General features: G+C 42.4%; 1 protein-coding gene across 2 annotated transcripts in view; it reads right to left on the minus strand.

Moving 5' to 3' along the window:
• ATRNL1 (attractin like 1) overlaps positions 1–16,075 on the minus strand; it is a 944,263-nt gene that overhangs the window by 448,166 nt on the left and 480,022 nt on the right. For both annotated transcript variants that reach the window (XM_067537030.1, XM_067537032.1), the window contains exon 22: positions 2,039–2,133. In XM_067537030.1, coding sequence (XP_067393131.1) covers positions 2,039–2,133 — 95 coding nt within the window. The remainder of the gene's footprint in view (positions 1–2,038; positions 2,134–16,075) is intronic.

The raw sequence follows: 16,075 nt of genomic DNA on the forward strand, positions 1-16,075 counted from the left end.
AAATCCACAGATCAAGGAAATCACATTTTAAAGTAAACTGTAATACCAAAACATTTACAGAATATCGGGTCGGCAATTAACTTTTTTTCATTTCCAGTATAAAACCACCCAAAATACATACATCCAGTTCTTTTAAATCAGAGTCAAACATACAAGCTTCACTGTGATTACAGATTCACAGTCTGGCTGGGCCTCAAAGGTCTGTCCAAGATTGATGCATTAGAGCCATTAGCTTATTCACTCTGAAATTTTGTTTTGACTCAGAACATTTCTAAACAGTCTCTACTGCCCTTTACAAGTTTGTTTTTAATTATTATTTATTTAAGGTTATTTTTGTGCCATTTTCCCAAACTGAGACTAAACTGTTTGAGTCCTAAATTTTCCTAAACTGAGACTGAAAATCCTGAGAAGTAAGAAAACCATAAGAAAATATGTCCCCAGTATGACACAGAGGCTATGTCTACATTGTCCTGTTGTTTGGACTACAGGGGTGTGAGCAGCAGTGCACATCAAAGAGCTGTGCTGTAACTCCCCTGTGTGGACACTGTGGGTGCGAACTAAAAGGTTCCTAGTGTAGTCCTCTTTAAACAGAACTACATTAATGTGAAATAGGAACCTTTTAGTTTGCACGCACAGTGTCCACAAGGGAGAGTTACAGCTCTGCACCTTGGTGCGCACTTCTATTCACACCTCTGTAGTCTAAACTACAGAGCAGTATAGATGAACCCCAAGTGGCAAATGAGATCAGACATTTTAAACACAAGGCCTTCGTATCATACAATCTATGTGCTGCATCATCATAATTATCCTCTGTTGAAACGTCTCCATTTTAGGTCACGAGGGCACACATATTAAAATATAACTCAATTTTATACAAATCTGTTGTAACAGAAATGACCTCAGCAAATCACTAAAAAATATTGTTCACTTGTAAGATGTGGTAATAACTGGGCCCTCAAATTTACCTTAATTGTAAGATCAGCTGTAAAAAGTGGAAGTTCATAAAATGTCACAATAACCAATAATAAATGTTTCTAGGAAATGGTGCAAAAGCAAGACAGAAAGACTAAATTAGTCCAGACAAAAAGGCCAATTAATAGAACATGTTAAAAATCATGCTTGTTGAGCAAACAAACAAACAAAAAAAAACAACCTGAACCCAAAAATCAGAAAACCAAAAATGGTGTGTCAAAAACCAGGTGTAGTATCATATATTGCTGATTAGCTACTGGAGTAATCTTTACCATCATAGCTGCCACTCCCCTTCCCTACCTCCTGGAATCCCTGACCTTCTTCATTCAAATTCTGAGAAATGCCCTGGCCAGATCAGGCCAGAGAGAGGCACCAGATGCCACCACCACCTTACCAGCTCCAGAAGCATCCCCAATACTACCTGGTATGTGAAGCTTTCTCACAGTCCCCATCCACACCGACCCTTTGTGTGTTCTTTTCCTTCCCCACCTTACTACTTCTCTTCCTATTTCTCTTCTTTTTCTTTCTGTCTAAGAAAAGTCTGGCTTAGTCAGCCAAGATTGTGTATTTTGTAACAGTGATGTAAGCCTGTAACCAGGAAGGTAACTAAAAGCAATGCCCTAAACAGCCTGATGTTGTTAAAAGTTTGCCATGTCTTGGAGTGGCTGATAAGACCATGTGCTATGCCAGTGTGTTTCCAGTAGTGAGGTTGCAAGAGGACAACAGAGGACAACAATGTAAACATATTTGTTTAGATTGTTCCTAAAATTGACAGAAATATAATTTCAGAAATTATGAGTGTTTTAGAAACCTGAAATATCAAAAATATGCAGACTGAATTTAGAGCCATTTATCTCAAGTACGCCTACTTTTCAAAAAGTTAAAGGTTAAAGATGAGTTTTGCATAGAAGTCAAAGGGAGTCTTTCTAGTCCAGCAGGCTTTGGATTATCCCTAAATACCTGACAGGTGGTTAGCAGAGCTAAAATCACAATAAAATAAAATGGAAAAGCTGATATCCTTGAGTTGAAGAAAATTACATTAGGGTTGATTAATTACATTTCTCACCTGTTCAGGGTTTGCTATAAAGTTTATGGCAGTGTGGTGGCGATCATCTTCTTGTAATAAGCTGAAGGTAAATTGGTAGTCAATCAAAAGGCTGTCTGTGGGCAAAACAGATTGTAAAAATACTGCCAAGCAGAATTCAGGTGCACATATATTTTTAAAAAAATATTACACTTACTAAAGTACCAGAACATTTATTATGTACTCTTATTTCAAATATATGGAGCATGGTAAAGGTCAGAAAGTCATTTGGCATTTCAATGTTTTTGTATTTGTCACCAAACAATCTGTCGGTGCAGTCAAAAAGTATGAACCCAAGGAAAACAGTCTAAATTGAGAAATAAGAATTAGCATAAAGATTCAAGAAGTGATTTTTCATTGAATTGTAAATTGTACTGTTGCCAAGATGAAGGCATTCTAATAGTCATGCCTCCTGAATTAGTAAGTTTTTTTCAAAAGGTCCTATAAAATACATCAGGAGCATGTCAGTTTCAAGATTTTTACACTGAAAAATGGCTTAAAGTATTTTGTTAAAAATGCACTTAAATATTTTAGGTTTATTGTAGTATTCCCATGGATTTTACAATGTTGTATAATTGAATTATACAGATGTTACAATTACTAAGCTTCACAGTACTGAAACATAAAAGTGCAGAACTGTCTCTACAATAAAGGCATACACTGGTATGGTACCGTAGTTGTTCCGCTAATAACAAAGTGGTAAACTGGAATTTTAGCACCAGTAGTACACCATACCACTATACACACTGCAGAACTGCTGCAGTTCTATGGTGACATCTTGGCACCATTGAAACAAATGGGAGTTTGGCCAATTATTTCAATAAAGATTTCCTCTCTAATACCCCTCACACTGACGATAAATTTTGCCGCCAGGCTTCATCCTACTAAAGGAAAGAAAGGGAATGGAGGTTGTTTAGTAGTTCCTTTTCATACCACTTTCATGCAACAATACCCAACAATGATTTTTGGTGTGATCTAATCATACCTCTTTCCATGACATTCTGTTAGCCACTAATGCCTACAGAGCCTCATGTTACATATATAAAACCTATTCTCCTCTGAACAAAATTAGTAACAACTATTAAAGAGGTAGAAGGTGGGGTTAAGACAGAAAGAAGTTACTTCAGCTTTAGCAGATGCTTTTCTGTTCGGCCTTAGGGCATCTTCTTGCTATTGGCAGAAGTCGTCTGTACAGTACTATAGGGAGGCTAGGTCATGATCTGAAACCTGGCATTTCCTTACAATTCTATGACTCACTTCAGATTGGGTAGAAGTAGTGAGTGGCAGTGCAGTGGACTCAGCACAGAGGCAGCTGCTTGTCCTGTCTTAATTAAAGAAGGGGAGCTCAAGTAATGAGCAAAGTGCAAAACCACAAGGGAGTTGGAGAGGGATGAGGAGAACAGCAAGGAAGGCTTAGCTAAGAGGTACAACTGCACTTCTATAGCTTTAGAAATATAATTAAGAAAGCCTTGTTATCCATCATGAAAGGCTCTTTATAGAATTATTGAATATTATCATCCCCATTGATTGTAAAGGTAGATAGACAAACGTAGGTAGACAAAGTGTAAGATTGTCATATCTGCTCTAGTAACTTTATGCCAAGTAAATGGGCTAGGAGTGACAAACGGATTCTAAAAGCCCTGGGACCAGCCAACACAGGAACTGTGGAGGACAAGCATAACCTGCCTTCTGAGGAACCTCTTGCACACAGTGTTAAGGATGTACTGGGGACACAGGAGAAGGTTTGGGGGGGGGGGGCATGTCAGGAGCAGGACTGCAACACAAAGTGCTGTGGACCATAGCCTGTTATAACCTAGAGCTGTTGAAGTTACACCAGGGACCATGGAGCAACTCAGAATTTGGAGGATAAAATGGTGACTTAAAGACACTACAGCCCCCCACTTGGCCTTATGCTGTGATCTCTTAGAGGTGCAGCACAGAATCTTAGCCAAAAAGCTTAGTTGACCTGCACAAGATCACACAGTGAGATAGTGGCAGAGGTGAGAATAGACCCCAGGCCACACATGTACCAAGCAGGAGATTTTGGCATCTTATGTGCACATAGCTTTAAAAAATAAAATGAAATAAATAGAAATTGAAAAGCTACATTTAATCTTTTAAAAATGAAGTTACTTAGCATTCACCATTTCCTAGAAATACATATTTTTTCCATTAATTAAAAATATTTAGCTTTTCATTGTCTATTATACCATGAAGATGAACATTTTGTCCTTTAGCTATATGTCAACATCACTAATGTTAGCAGCTTCACAGATGCTATGTTACTCTCATTTAATGTGTTTTGCGAAGTAAATGCCAAGGAAAAAGGAACTTGTTATTCAAACAAAAAAAAATGCCTCTCCCAATGGTAAAAGATGGTGAAGTAGATAGCTCCCCATATCCATATTATCTACAATAATTTATAACAAGACTTCCACTTTTTTCTTGGACTTTTATCTGCAATATAATAATTATAAATTACCAAAGAATAAAAATTGATTTTATATTGCAACGTTTTATACACAAAGGCTACAGCTCTCCTAGAGATCTTACAGCAGCACAACAGTACTGAGGCAGCTGTCCTGCAGTAAGCTCTCTCATTTACGTCGGTATAACGTCTGTCACTGGGGTGTGAATAAGACGCCCTGTTGAGCAACATAACTCATTTTGACTTAAGATGTAGTGCAGCCATAACCAAAAGCATCCCAAAGAACTGCTGGAACAACTGATAAATGAACACTACTTCACCAGCACCTAATGTAATTAGATAGCCAAAATGGCAGCAATTATGAACTCAACAATATCTCCAACAGTCTTGAACAATATAACCGGTTTTATTCAGGAACAGTACAGACAGTCCAGGAACTGGAGTTATCCTGTGATCCTTGCAAGTGCTATGGGACCTTTAACTTACAGCCACATGAAATGGGAAGAGGGGGGTTTGGTTTAACAACTCAAAAGGAGAACATTTCATAGTACTAATACACCTAATTGATGATATTTTTACTTGTATAGAACCTCTCAGCAAAGAACCAAATATCGCTTCATGGCTATGGAGGGATCCTAGTGCTGCACAATTACATAACTGCCAACTGCACAAAGGCTGACCTGTATGTGGGGGAGCTGAACAGGGATACGTTACTCGTGCACAGCATGGAACCTTGTTCCATGTAAGCATGCAATGCAGAAGTGCACAAGGGGTACTGGCAGGTTAGGACTCAGCAAACTCATCTTTTTGCTCTGCCAAGAGCTGTATGAATACTCTGCATAGACTACTTTACTTCCATACCCTAGAAGAGGATTTCTCCCCCACTACTCCCCTGCTAATGGTTCTACTCAATCCTATATAAGTAAATAAAGCCTCAACACACATATGAGATAGGTAAGAATTTAAGGGATTATAGACACAGCCCCATTTGTAGCCTGTGACAGTTAAGAGCCTTCAGCCCTCTGAGAGATCAAGTCTTAAGTATCAGAGTGTGAACCAACTGCCAAGCTGCTCAGTAACACGTGTATACTCTAAAACAGGGGTTGGCAACCTTTCGTTAGTGGCGTGCCAAGTTTTCATTCCCCCCTCCCGGCCCTGCCCCTCTCCCACGTGACATGGGCCCAGAGCCCTGGCCAGGAGCCGCTCCGGGCCCCTAGCAGTGCCAGACAGTGGCTGCTCCTCCCTCCCGCCTCACTCCTTCCCCACGCCCCGCTCCCATGTAATGTGGGCCCAGCATCTCATCAGGAGCCGCTCCCGGCCCCAAGCAGCACCGCAAATCGGCCGCTTCCCCTCCTGGCCTCACCTCCTTCCCCACCCCCCCATGATGTGGGCCCAGCGCCCTTGCCAGGAGCCACTCCTGACTCCAAGCAGCGCCACACAGCAGTCGCTCCCCACTCCCAGCCCTGCCCCTTCCCTCTGCCCCGCTCCCAGGTGATGTGGGCTCAGCGTGAGTGCCACTTAAAATCATTTTGTGTGCCACGTTTGGCACACATGCCATGGATTGCCGACTCCTGCTCTAAAAGAGCAATTCCAAGTACAACAGCGTTCACTGTGGGTCTGAGCACCAGTCAGATTATGGGATTCACATCTGAAAGCAGAACACTAAAAAACAACAAAATGGAGTAACTGTGGTCAAGCAAACAATTATTTTCTTTCAGTATCAAGTATTTTAAACAAATAGAGATTACATTACTTTAAATTAAATATGTGACCCTCTGTACACCATGTACACTCTGATAGGGTGATTTCATGTTCACCCTTATGGTGTAACTGTATATTGTCTAATGCAAAGTATGTCAGGTAAGGTGTTTTTGGAATGCTCATGACATACTGAACATTATTGTTATGGTAGCATATTTCCTGCAATGTCATACCTATGTACAGATACGAAACTCTACTATGTCATAGCCCCAAATGTATGTGTCACATGGCTTAAATAGATGCAGACAAACACAAAGCTGTGGTTCCACGCCCCGCAGAGGCATGTATACAGAAACAATGGACTGGTCTAAGCACCTTTGAGCACTTTGACGTAAGTGGAAGAAATCATGTCCATTGCCAGACATGGCCAACTGCCTGACCCCAGGGGGCGGAGAAAACTTGTTAAAAGAAAGGAGCATCTTTGTCTCAAGGCTCTCCCTTGGAATCCATCTTCTAAGTAACTTTAAGGACACTGAGAATCTGTCCACAGGCAGCGAGAGATTGCAGCCATTTAGTTTTACCATTTAGTTAATTGTGACCTATTCCTTGATTTATGTTAATCTCTCGATTTATATTAATCTGATTTATAATCACTTACAATCTTGCTGTAGTCAATCTTATTTATTTGTTTTATCTAAAACAGTGCCTGTGGATCTAGTTTGTGTAAAGAGTTCACTTGGAGTGACAGAGGTGGTGCATATCAATTTCTTACAAACGTAAATGAGCTTGCATGGAGCACTGTACAGCACCGAACCCTGCAAGATGGCAATTCCTGTGGATGTATCTGGAACTGGTGGTTTTTGCTGAGGGTCAATCTCATGAGCAGCTGGCCAAAAGCACTCCTTCACTGAGCCAGAGACTGATTATTGCAGGAAGCTGGGCATGGGCTGACAAAGGAGTGGGTGGTTCACACAGCAAAGCAGAGTAAGTCAGGGCCCAAGAGTGAGGAATTGGGGTGACTCAGCTACACACCAGTCCAGATCACAGAGGAGGAAGTCACAACATACACTATATATTGTCACTGATTCCTTGAGATGAGAATTAATATACATTTATATCAAGGAATTTACACCAGCTGAGGATCTAGCTCTGTATACTTTTGTTTCTGTTGCAAACATGTATCGAATCAATTGTGATTAAGTGTATATAAAAACATGGGACTTTTCATGAGCTTTTTTTGTGTTTATAAAAGACACAGTCACAAGAAAAAATTACTTTAATTAGGGAAAAAACCTGTATTGATCCCAATTAAATGGAAGGTAAGAATCTTCCAGTGTAATTTTTTGCAGGATGGGGAAGAGAGTGAAAATGCTGATAGTAGTAAAGCAGTTGAACAGTATATACAATCATCACGACGTTGCCGCTTGTGCAACACCAACTAAAAAATAAAAAAGGCATTCTTACACTGCTCTACCTGGTTGGCATGCGTCTCATTCAAACGATTATTTTCAAGGTCTAGAAACTTTAGGAGGAATAAGCTGACTTCAGGAAGATGTCATAACCCAACTCAACAAACAATGCTGTTACTTGGCTAAATCCTCTCCACATTTATATAAATGGAACTAATAATAAGAGATAAAAGGCAAAAACATAGTAACGGCACATCACATCTATAATGCTAGAAAACAAAGAAATAAGTTTCTCAATACAATATGCAAAATTATAGCATTATGTTCTTATATTAGGTTCCAATAGATAATTTCAAATTTGCTGGAAGTGAATGATTGATATACTCTGTGTTCTTTTTTGACAGCTTTATTTCTTTTTGCTCTTTTACTAGGTAGAAGGAGGACTTGTATGTGTGAATATGATATTATCATTGCTTATATTTGTGTGTTTTTATTGGGAATGTTTACATGTTATTTTGTATTCTGAAAGATAAAACAATATATAAGTGGAAGAAAAATAATAATTTAATCCAATCCATGAGTTTCACTTCTGTTCTGGACACACTTTCCCCCATCTAAATTTAATTCCCAGCACGTTTTTCATTCACAAAGTGTTAATTAGCTATAATGATTTTCTAAAAAGACTAGGCTGTTAAATGTCTTGCACACTGCATAGATTTTTCTCTTAACTATGGAACAAATTTTAATGAAGAGTGTGAGACATAAAAATCAATGTTGTATTCTTATTTTTAAAAAACTTGAATTTTTAGATATTTTATGTAAAATATGGACAATTTGTATTTTATTTATTGTTACACGTTCAACAGTTTAAAACTCCAGAAGTCTGACGCAATATAGACAGTCTTCTATCAATTTTACACTGTATTTGTGAAATCTTTGTTATATCTGTTATTCATTATTTTATTCTCTTTCTCTGTCTTCATTCTACTGTCATTTTTGTTTCTATTCTGTCACTGCACATATTTTAAAAATATAATCTCATTGCAGTACACCAAAGTTCCACACTCATTGGAGCAGAGACTGGAACTGGGGTGTCCCACCCTGGTGAGTCCCCTAAACACCAGGCTATATAGCCAGACTTTATCCCTCTCTTTGGCCCAATAAGTAGTTATAAAAAGTAGAACAGCTTCAACTGAGAGAGAGACTGAGACCCCCACCCCAGAATGTGCTATCTGCTTGGTGTGGGAGACTTACAATGTGGGAGACCCAAATTTAAATTCCCTTATCCACAAGAGTTAGAATAGGGAATTGAACCTGGATCTCTCACATCCCAGCTGAATGCTCTAACAGTAGGACTATAAATTATTATAAGGGAAAAACTGGCACGATCACCACCTTCATTATGTTAATTGTGCCTACATCTCCTTGTGAATCTAGCCCTCTCCCCCCAATTTTTTTTTGACTAAAACAATTCAGCAAATTTGTGTCAAATTTGTGAATAGTACTGGTCAACCTAAAATAAAATATTTGTCCTTACTCTAGCAATCGGTTACTTATGCCATTAGAAAGCAAGGAAAAATGGCTGTAAAACAATACTAAATCAGAATAGCAGCATTTTAAACCCAATTTCCACTGGTGCACATGACTGCATAAGGTGAAGGAGGCATTGGAGAATCAGGACCTTTGTCTGTACAACATTAAGCAACACCATACCAGTAATTTTTATGGTCAAATACAGGTGGGGCTTATTGTTGTGGTAGCCTTTTCACAGTTTTGTTTTGAATCCTACAAAGACCTTGATTACTTTCTCAGTTAAGAAAGACAAGAGAGTCATTAGAAACAATTCAACATGCCAGTAATGAACCCATGTGCAAGTACAACAATAATTAGGTAAAAGAAAGCAGCCATTTAATTAAATAGAAAATAAATTTTAAAGCAATACTTGAACTTCTGCATTGCTATTTACTTTTAAAGCGCTATTTCCCCTCTTTGATGACTGCACATGACTCTTGATAAGGGTAATGAGAGTTTTGTGCATGCATCCAGCAGGGAATAGACCTATTCTTCTAGTCAAGTCTTTGTGAAATATTTCTTAACTTCATTAATTTGGTGCTAATCATTATAGTATCTGAGTGCTTCACAAACAATAATGAATTCACAGTCAACACCCGTGAGATAGGGGACATTATTATCCCCATTTTACAGCTGGGGAACTGAGACAGTGAGAGATCAGGGACAAAAGTATCCATTAATTTTGGGTGCCTAATCTCAGATACTTAGGACCTAATTTTTCAGACTACTTAGTATTACATAGCATTTTATATGTTCCAAGTACAGCTCCCATTGACTTCAGTTGTCGCTGTGAGCGCTCAGCACTTCTGAAATCAGACTCCAGGGTTTTAAGTCAAGCAACCAGAAAATAAGGAACATAATTAGGTACCATCTCTAAAAAGTTTGGTTTAAGACAGTGGTTCCCAACCCATGGTACACGAGGTCTTTCAAACTGGTGTGCTGCTCCCCTCCCGCTGGCTGCAGAAGGGAGCCTCTGCCTAAGGACCCAGGCAGAGCATGTTACTGCAGGGCTACAAGACTGGTGCAGGCTCCCTGCTGCAGCCAACAGGACGGGAGATCAGAGCTCCCCTCCCCCTGGCTGTAGCAGGAAGCTCGGCAAAGTGCTGTGCCTGAGATCAGCGTACCCCTCTCCTGGCTCCAGCAGAGAACAAAGTTCTCTGCCTGGGTCCCTAGTCACTGGGGTCCCTGCTGGAGCCAGAGGGAGGGGAGTACTGATCTCCCATCCCCTTGGCTGCAGAAGGGAGCTGCTGCCTAGGGCATCAGGTGGAGCGCATGAGGTTTCCCTGCAGCAGCCAGCAGGACAGGAGATCAGTGAGGAGGCAGCCTCCGCACTGAACTCCTTCCGTCTGTCTGCAGTGGCGGGGGGCCCTGCTGGCAGAGACTGGTGGCCCTTCAGGGTTGTAAAAGTAATCTCTTTGGCCCTCAAGCCAAAAAGGTTGGGAACCATGGTTTAAGCTATTTGACTTGAATCACATAGGAACTTTGTGGCAAAAGAGGGTGATAGAATATGATTCTCCAGGGCATCATTCAACTGCATTAAACTATGAAATCTTCCTTTCTTTCCCTGCAATCCCCTGCCTCATTCACTACACACCTTCCAAATTCTGCAGAAATTGAGCCAGGGGTCCTATAGACAATAGGCTTCTTCACAACACAACCTTGATTCATCCCCAGAATAGGTCCATCCTGTTCACTGAATGAGGCAGGGGTCCTGTGGAAAAAATAGTATGTGATGATGTAATTAAAGATTCATGATGCATATGCATAAGGAGGCGATATTAAGCTTACACAGGCAACCTTAATTCCGTCATTACCTAACTTTTGAGTGCTTTACATGTCTCATCTTGTCTCTGTCATCAGTGTCAGGAATCAGGGCCTACAGCAGAGCTAGTCTCCAGGCAGCCTCATCAGTACAACTGGTCTGCAGCAGGCTGCCTGAGTAGCCATACAACCAGATTGGCTGCAGAGGCCTGCAGGCTGACTCTTAAGCCAGTTGCAGCAACAGCAACAACTCTTTGGCTTCTTAATGCACTGTGCCTGGTCCTGTGTTACCTTGCTTCTGTCTTGAACCTGGCCTTGACTCTGTCCTGCTCCTGCCTTGAACTCCTCCTTGCCTGCTACCCTGCTCACTCCAGTTCCTGACCTTTGGCTCTGGCTCCTGATTATGGACTTTGGCTTGACCTCGAGCTCTGGCATCCAGTATCTGACCACTGATTTTCACCCTCAGGTGTGGCTCCTGACTACAGACTCTAGCTCAACTCTTGGCTTTGGCTCCCAACTGACTATGGCTCTAACTCCAGCTGCTAGGCTTGCTGCCTGCTCTGGCCAGTAGACCTGCTGCCCACTCCAGTCTCTAGGCTAGCCGAGTGGGATGAACGCAGTCTGACTGATTGAGAAGCCATAAAATTGGGGGCAGGGCTCTGAAAGCTAAAGCAGAACTGGCAGACACCAGCCAGAACCTGCAGACCTAAACAACACCCTGCAATCTCAGATTGCTCTGCTGGCTCCTCCTACTCTTCCCCTCCTGGAGCCAGAGATTCCACTGCCCAACAAATTTGACAGAGATCAGAACAAGTTTCGGTAGCTCCTGAACCAGTATTGGCTCTTGTTCCTCCTATGCCTCTGATCATTCCTCACAGACCAGGCCCCCATAGGGCTCATCTGAAGTTCGTTGACTGGGGAAGTGTTGGCCACTCCTGGAGCAGTCCAGCCTCCTCTTGCAGGAATTAGAAGAATTTATTTGAGCTAAGTCCATCATCTTCCATGAGCACAGAGACAACCCTTCAGACGTTAGAGCAGCAGGGCCAACTCATAGCAAAGTACACTGCTGAATTTCATCATTTGACTTTTGACAACTGGTGGAAAGAGGCAGCACAGCACCACCTTTTCCACTTGGACTTAAATGAGGAGACGAAAAACAAGCTTGTCCGGGTGGAGCCTCCATGCAGTTTGGACAGCCTGATTGAATTGTGCATCAGCATCAATGACTGCCTTGCGAGGTATCATCAGGAATGTATCTCAATTTTCTGGAAAACTCCATAACCTAAGTCTCTGACACCACAGGCCCACAAGTCTTTCCCAGCATCAAGAGTCATGCAGGCTGATCAGGTTTGCCCATACCTCTCTAATTCGAAAAAGCACCAACACTGGGCTTTAGTCTTGTACCTATATTGTGGTGGACCTGACCATCTTGCCTTGATGTGTCCAGCGAAGACTTGGGTGGAACTGGGGCCAGGAAATTCCAGGTCCTTGGTCCATTGGAGAGGAGGGCAGGCCAAGCAGTTCTTCTCCCCCCTTCGGTGGTTATTAGCACCCTTGGGCCACAGCAAGATTCCCAGATCAGCTTCGGACACACCTCTGGATATCTGTATTAATTCAACTACCAGTGGACTCTGAAATCCCCTTACAGGCCCTGGTTGACTCCGGGGGCCTCAGGTAATTTAATGGATTTAAACTTTGCTCAGACCCATACAGTGCCATCCTACATAAAGACTTCCAGATTTGGTCAAGAATATTGATGGGCCTCTCCTCTCCTCAGAACCTGTAACCCATCAGACAGCATCAGTAACAGTTATCACCCTCCAGGGACATCAAGAAACCTTACAATATGAATTAATCCGGGACCATCATGTCCCAGTTATGCTTGGTGTGCCCTAGTTTAACACCCATAACCCCCCATTCACTGGTGGAAGGGGATTCCACACTTTAACTCCAGGCATTACTAGCTATTGTGCCTCCCAGGAGCCAAGAAACAGACCAATGCACTCTGTGATTCATGTCATCCACTGGAAGATCCCAACCCTCAGGCAGCAGGACCACCAGGACCCTCAGTATCCCCTGTAGCCCTGCCTGCTTTGGCCAAGATCACCCACAAATACCATGACTTCACTGACATTTCTGACAAGAGAAAAACGGACATCCTACCCCCACATCAGTCTTATGATTGCCCAATTAATATCCAGCCAGAAGCTAAAATCCCATTTGATTTCATATATGCCCTTTCCAAACCTGTACTTCAGTCTCTCCACCTATACTTGCAGAATAAACTTCAGAAGGGTTTCAACTGCCCATCCACATCCCCAACAGGTGCTCCCATCTTTTTTATTACAAAGAAAGATGGCTCCTTGTAGCCATACAGTGACTACTCGGCCTTGAACAAGGTGACCATATGAAACCACTCCCCCTTATCAATGAGCTCTTAGACTGGCTCCATGTGGCCTGTATTTTCACAAAGTTAGATCTGCGTGGGGCTTAGAACCTGGGGAGGGAGACGAGTGGAAGATCACCTTTCATACTCAATATGGCCACTATGAATATCTAGTAATTCCCCTTTGGACTATGCAACAGCTCAGAAACCTTTCAACATTTTATGAACAACATATTCTGAGATATTCTAGACCACTTTGTCATCAGCTACCTTGATGACATTCTGATTTTATCCAAAAACCCGCTCTTTAAACCAGCTTGTGTGTAATGTTCTTAAAAGGCTATGCCAGAATCACTTATATACCAAACTGGGGAAATGCGGTTAAATTCCTTGGATATATCATCTCCCCTCAGGGGCTGAAAATGGAAACCCTCATAAGGTGGCTTCCACCACAGATTGGGTGGCACTGAAGGATGTCTGCAGAATCTAATGCTGCTTGAGTCTTGGTAATTTTTATAGACTATTTATCTTAGTTTCTCTGCTTTGGCCAGCCCTCTTAGAGCCTTGCTATGAAAGGGAGCCCAGTTTTCATGGTCCCCAAAAGCACAGGCTACCTTTGATAATCTGAAACAGAAGTTCATCACAGCCCCCATTCTTATCCAGTTCATAGTAGAGGCAGATGCTTGAAACTTTGCACTGGGGCAGTCCTTTCCCAATGTTATGCTCCTGATGGTTGGCTTCACCCATGTGCCTTTTACTCAGGAAACTCACTCCAGTTGTTGTAAACTAGGAGGTCCTTGTCCAGGACATCAAAGTAGCTTTTGTAGAATGTTGCCATCTACTGGAGAATGCTAGATTCCCAGTCCAAGTCCTGATAAACAATAACAATTTTCAATACCTAAAAATGTCCAGGCACCTGAACCAGCAACAGACATGCTGGTCCCGCTTCTTCACACAATTTGAGTTTGCGGTCACTTACTGGCTGGGGACAAAGAACAGGAAGGCAGATGTGTTGTCATGAAAGGATGACGACTACAAACCCAGTGAGGAGACCACATCCATAATACTCAAGCCCTCAAATGTCATTTCTTGCATCATAGCCTCTGAACTGTTATCCTCTATCCACTTTCAGTTACTTAACAATCCCTTTGTTATCCAAACCCATCAAGCTTGGACCACAACCAGAACCAGGCCTCCACAGGCTTCACATTCCAAGATGGGATCTTACATCATGAAGGACATATCTACTGCAATGACGCTCCCCTAGCAGGCCACTTCACTCATTCCAAGACCTGGTTTCCAGGAAATTTTGGTGAACTGCTGTATGCACCTCTGTTGCATCCTATATAGAGTTCTGTGACCTCTGCGCCTGAACCAAGACCCCCTTTCAAGACCACTGGGTCTCCTCCAGCCCTTACCCACTCCACCTCAGCCTTGGGCCATCATTTTCATGGAAATTTTTTTTGGAATTACTGTTTTCCTAAGGCCACACTACCACTCTAGTGCTGGTTGATAAGTTAACCAAGATGGTACATTTTGTTCCATATTGAGCATTCCCTCTGCTCAGGAGACAGCCTACCTGTTTCTGAGCAACATCTTCCATCCCCACGGTTTGCCCAAGGGAGAGGTGCCTGACCAAGATTCCCAGTTTATTTCTTGCTTCTGGTGTGAATTTATATGCCACCTGAGTATCGAGAGCCTGACCTCAACAGCCTATCATCCCAGCACTAACGGACAGGCATAGTGAGTCATTCAGGTCCTCAAGCAATACCTATGTTTATCAAGTTGATTGGCTGTCCTTGATCCCTCATGCTGAGTTTGCATATAACAATGCCATACATGCCTCTTCCAAGAAGACTCCCTGCTTTGCTAACTATGGTTTCTATCTTTGTGCTTATCCAGAGATCCCTCCCACACAATCTTCAATGCTGTCACTGAACTCACAACCTGCATCGAGCAGGTACATCAAGAACTCCACAGGCAGTCAGAAGTCACCAACGCTGTCTACAAATGGTGTGTCAACTGGTCCCTCCAGCCAACACCTAGTTTCGGAGTAGGGAATAAGATGTGGCTGTCCGCCCAGATCCTGTGATCAACTTGCCCTTCTGCAAAGTTGGACCACAGGTACCTGGGGCACTTTCAGGTCAAGAAACAGATTAACCTGGCTACCTTCAAGTTTCAGCTACCAGACTCTCATAAGATTCACCCGTCTTTCATGCCTCCCTTTTAAAGCCATTCGTCAAGAACTCTTTCCCATTCCATACAGCTTTTTGTCCTCCATCTATAACTGTTAAGGGGCAAGAAGAATACGTGGTTCAGCAGATTCTAAACTCTCGTTGGGTCTGGGGAAAACTACAATATCATATTGATTGGGACACTTATGGCCCAGAAAACTATTTATGGGAACCCACAGACCACATCCATGCCCTTGAACTCCTGTGCTTCTTCCACAATGCTTTTCCTAAGAAACCAGGTTCTAAGGCCCCTAGACAGTGCCCTCGAAGGGGGAGTAGTGTCAGGAATCAGGGCCTGCAGCATAACTAGTCTGTAGCATAGCTGCCTGAGTAGCCACGCAACCTGACTGGCAGCAGAGGCCTGCAAGGTGGCTCTTAAGCTATCAGCAGTAGCTCACTGGCTTCTCAATGATCATATCTTCCACTGTACCTGCTTCTGTGTTATCTTGTTCCTGCTGCTCCTGCCTTGCACCCAGCCTTGACTCTGTCCTAGCTCTGCTTTGAACCCCTCCCTGCCTGCTACCCTGC

This window comes from Emydura macquarii, unplaced genomic scaffold (assembly GCF_026122565.2).
Source record: "Emydura macquarii macquarii isolate MOO-44397 ecotype Brisbane River unplaced genomic scaffold, CSIRO-AGI_Emac_v2 contig_3692, whole genome shotgun sequence".
Classification (NCBI taxonomy): domain Eukaryota; kingdom Metazoa; phylum Chordata; order Testudines; family Chelidae; genus Emydura; species Emydura macquarii.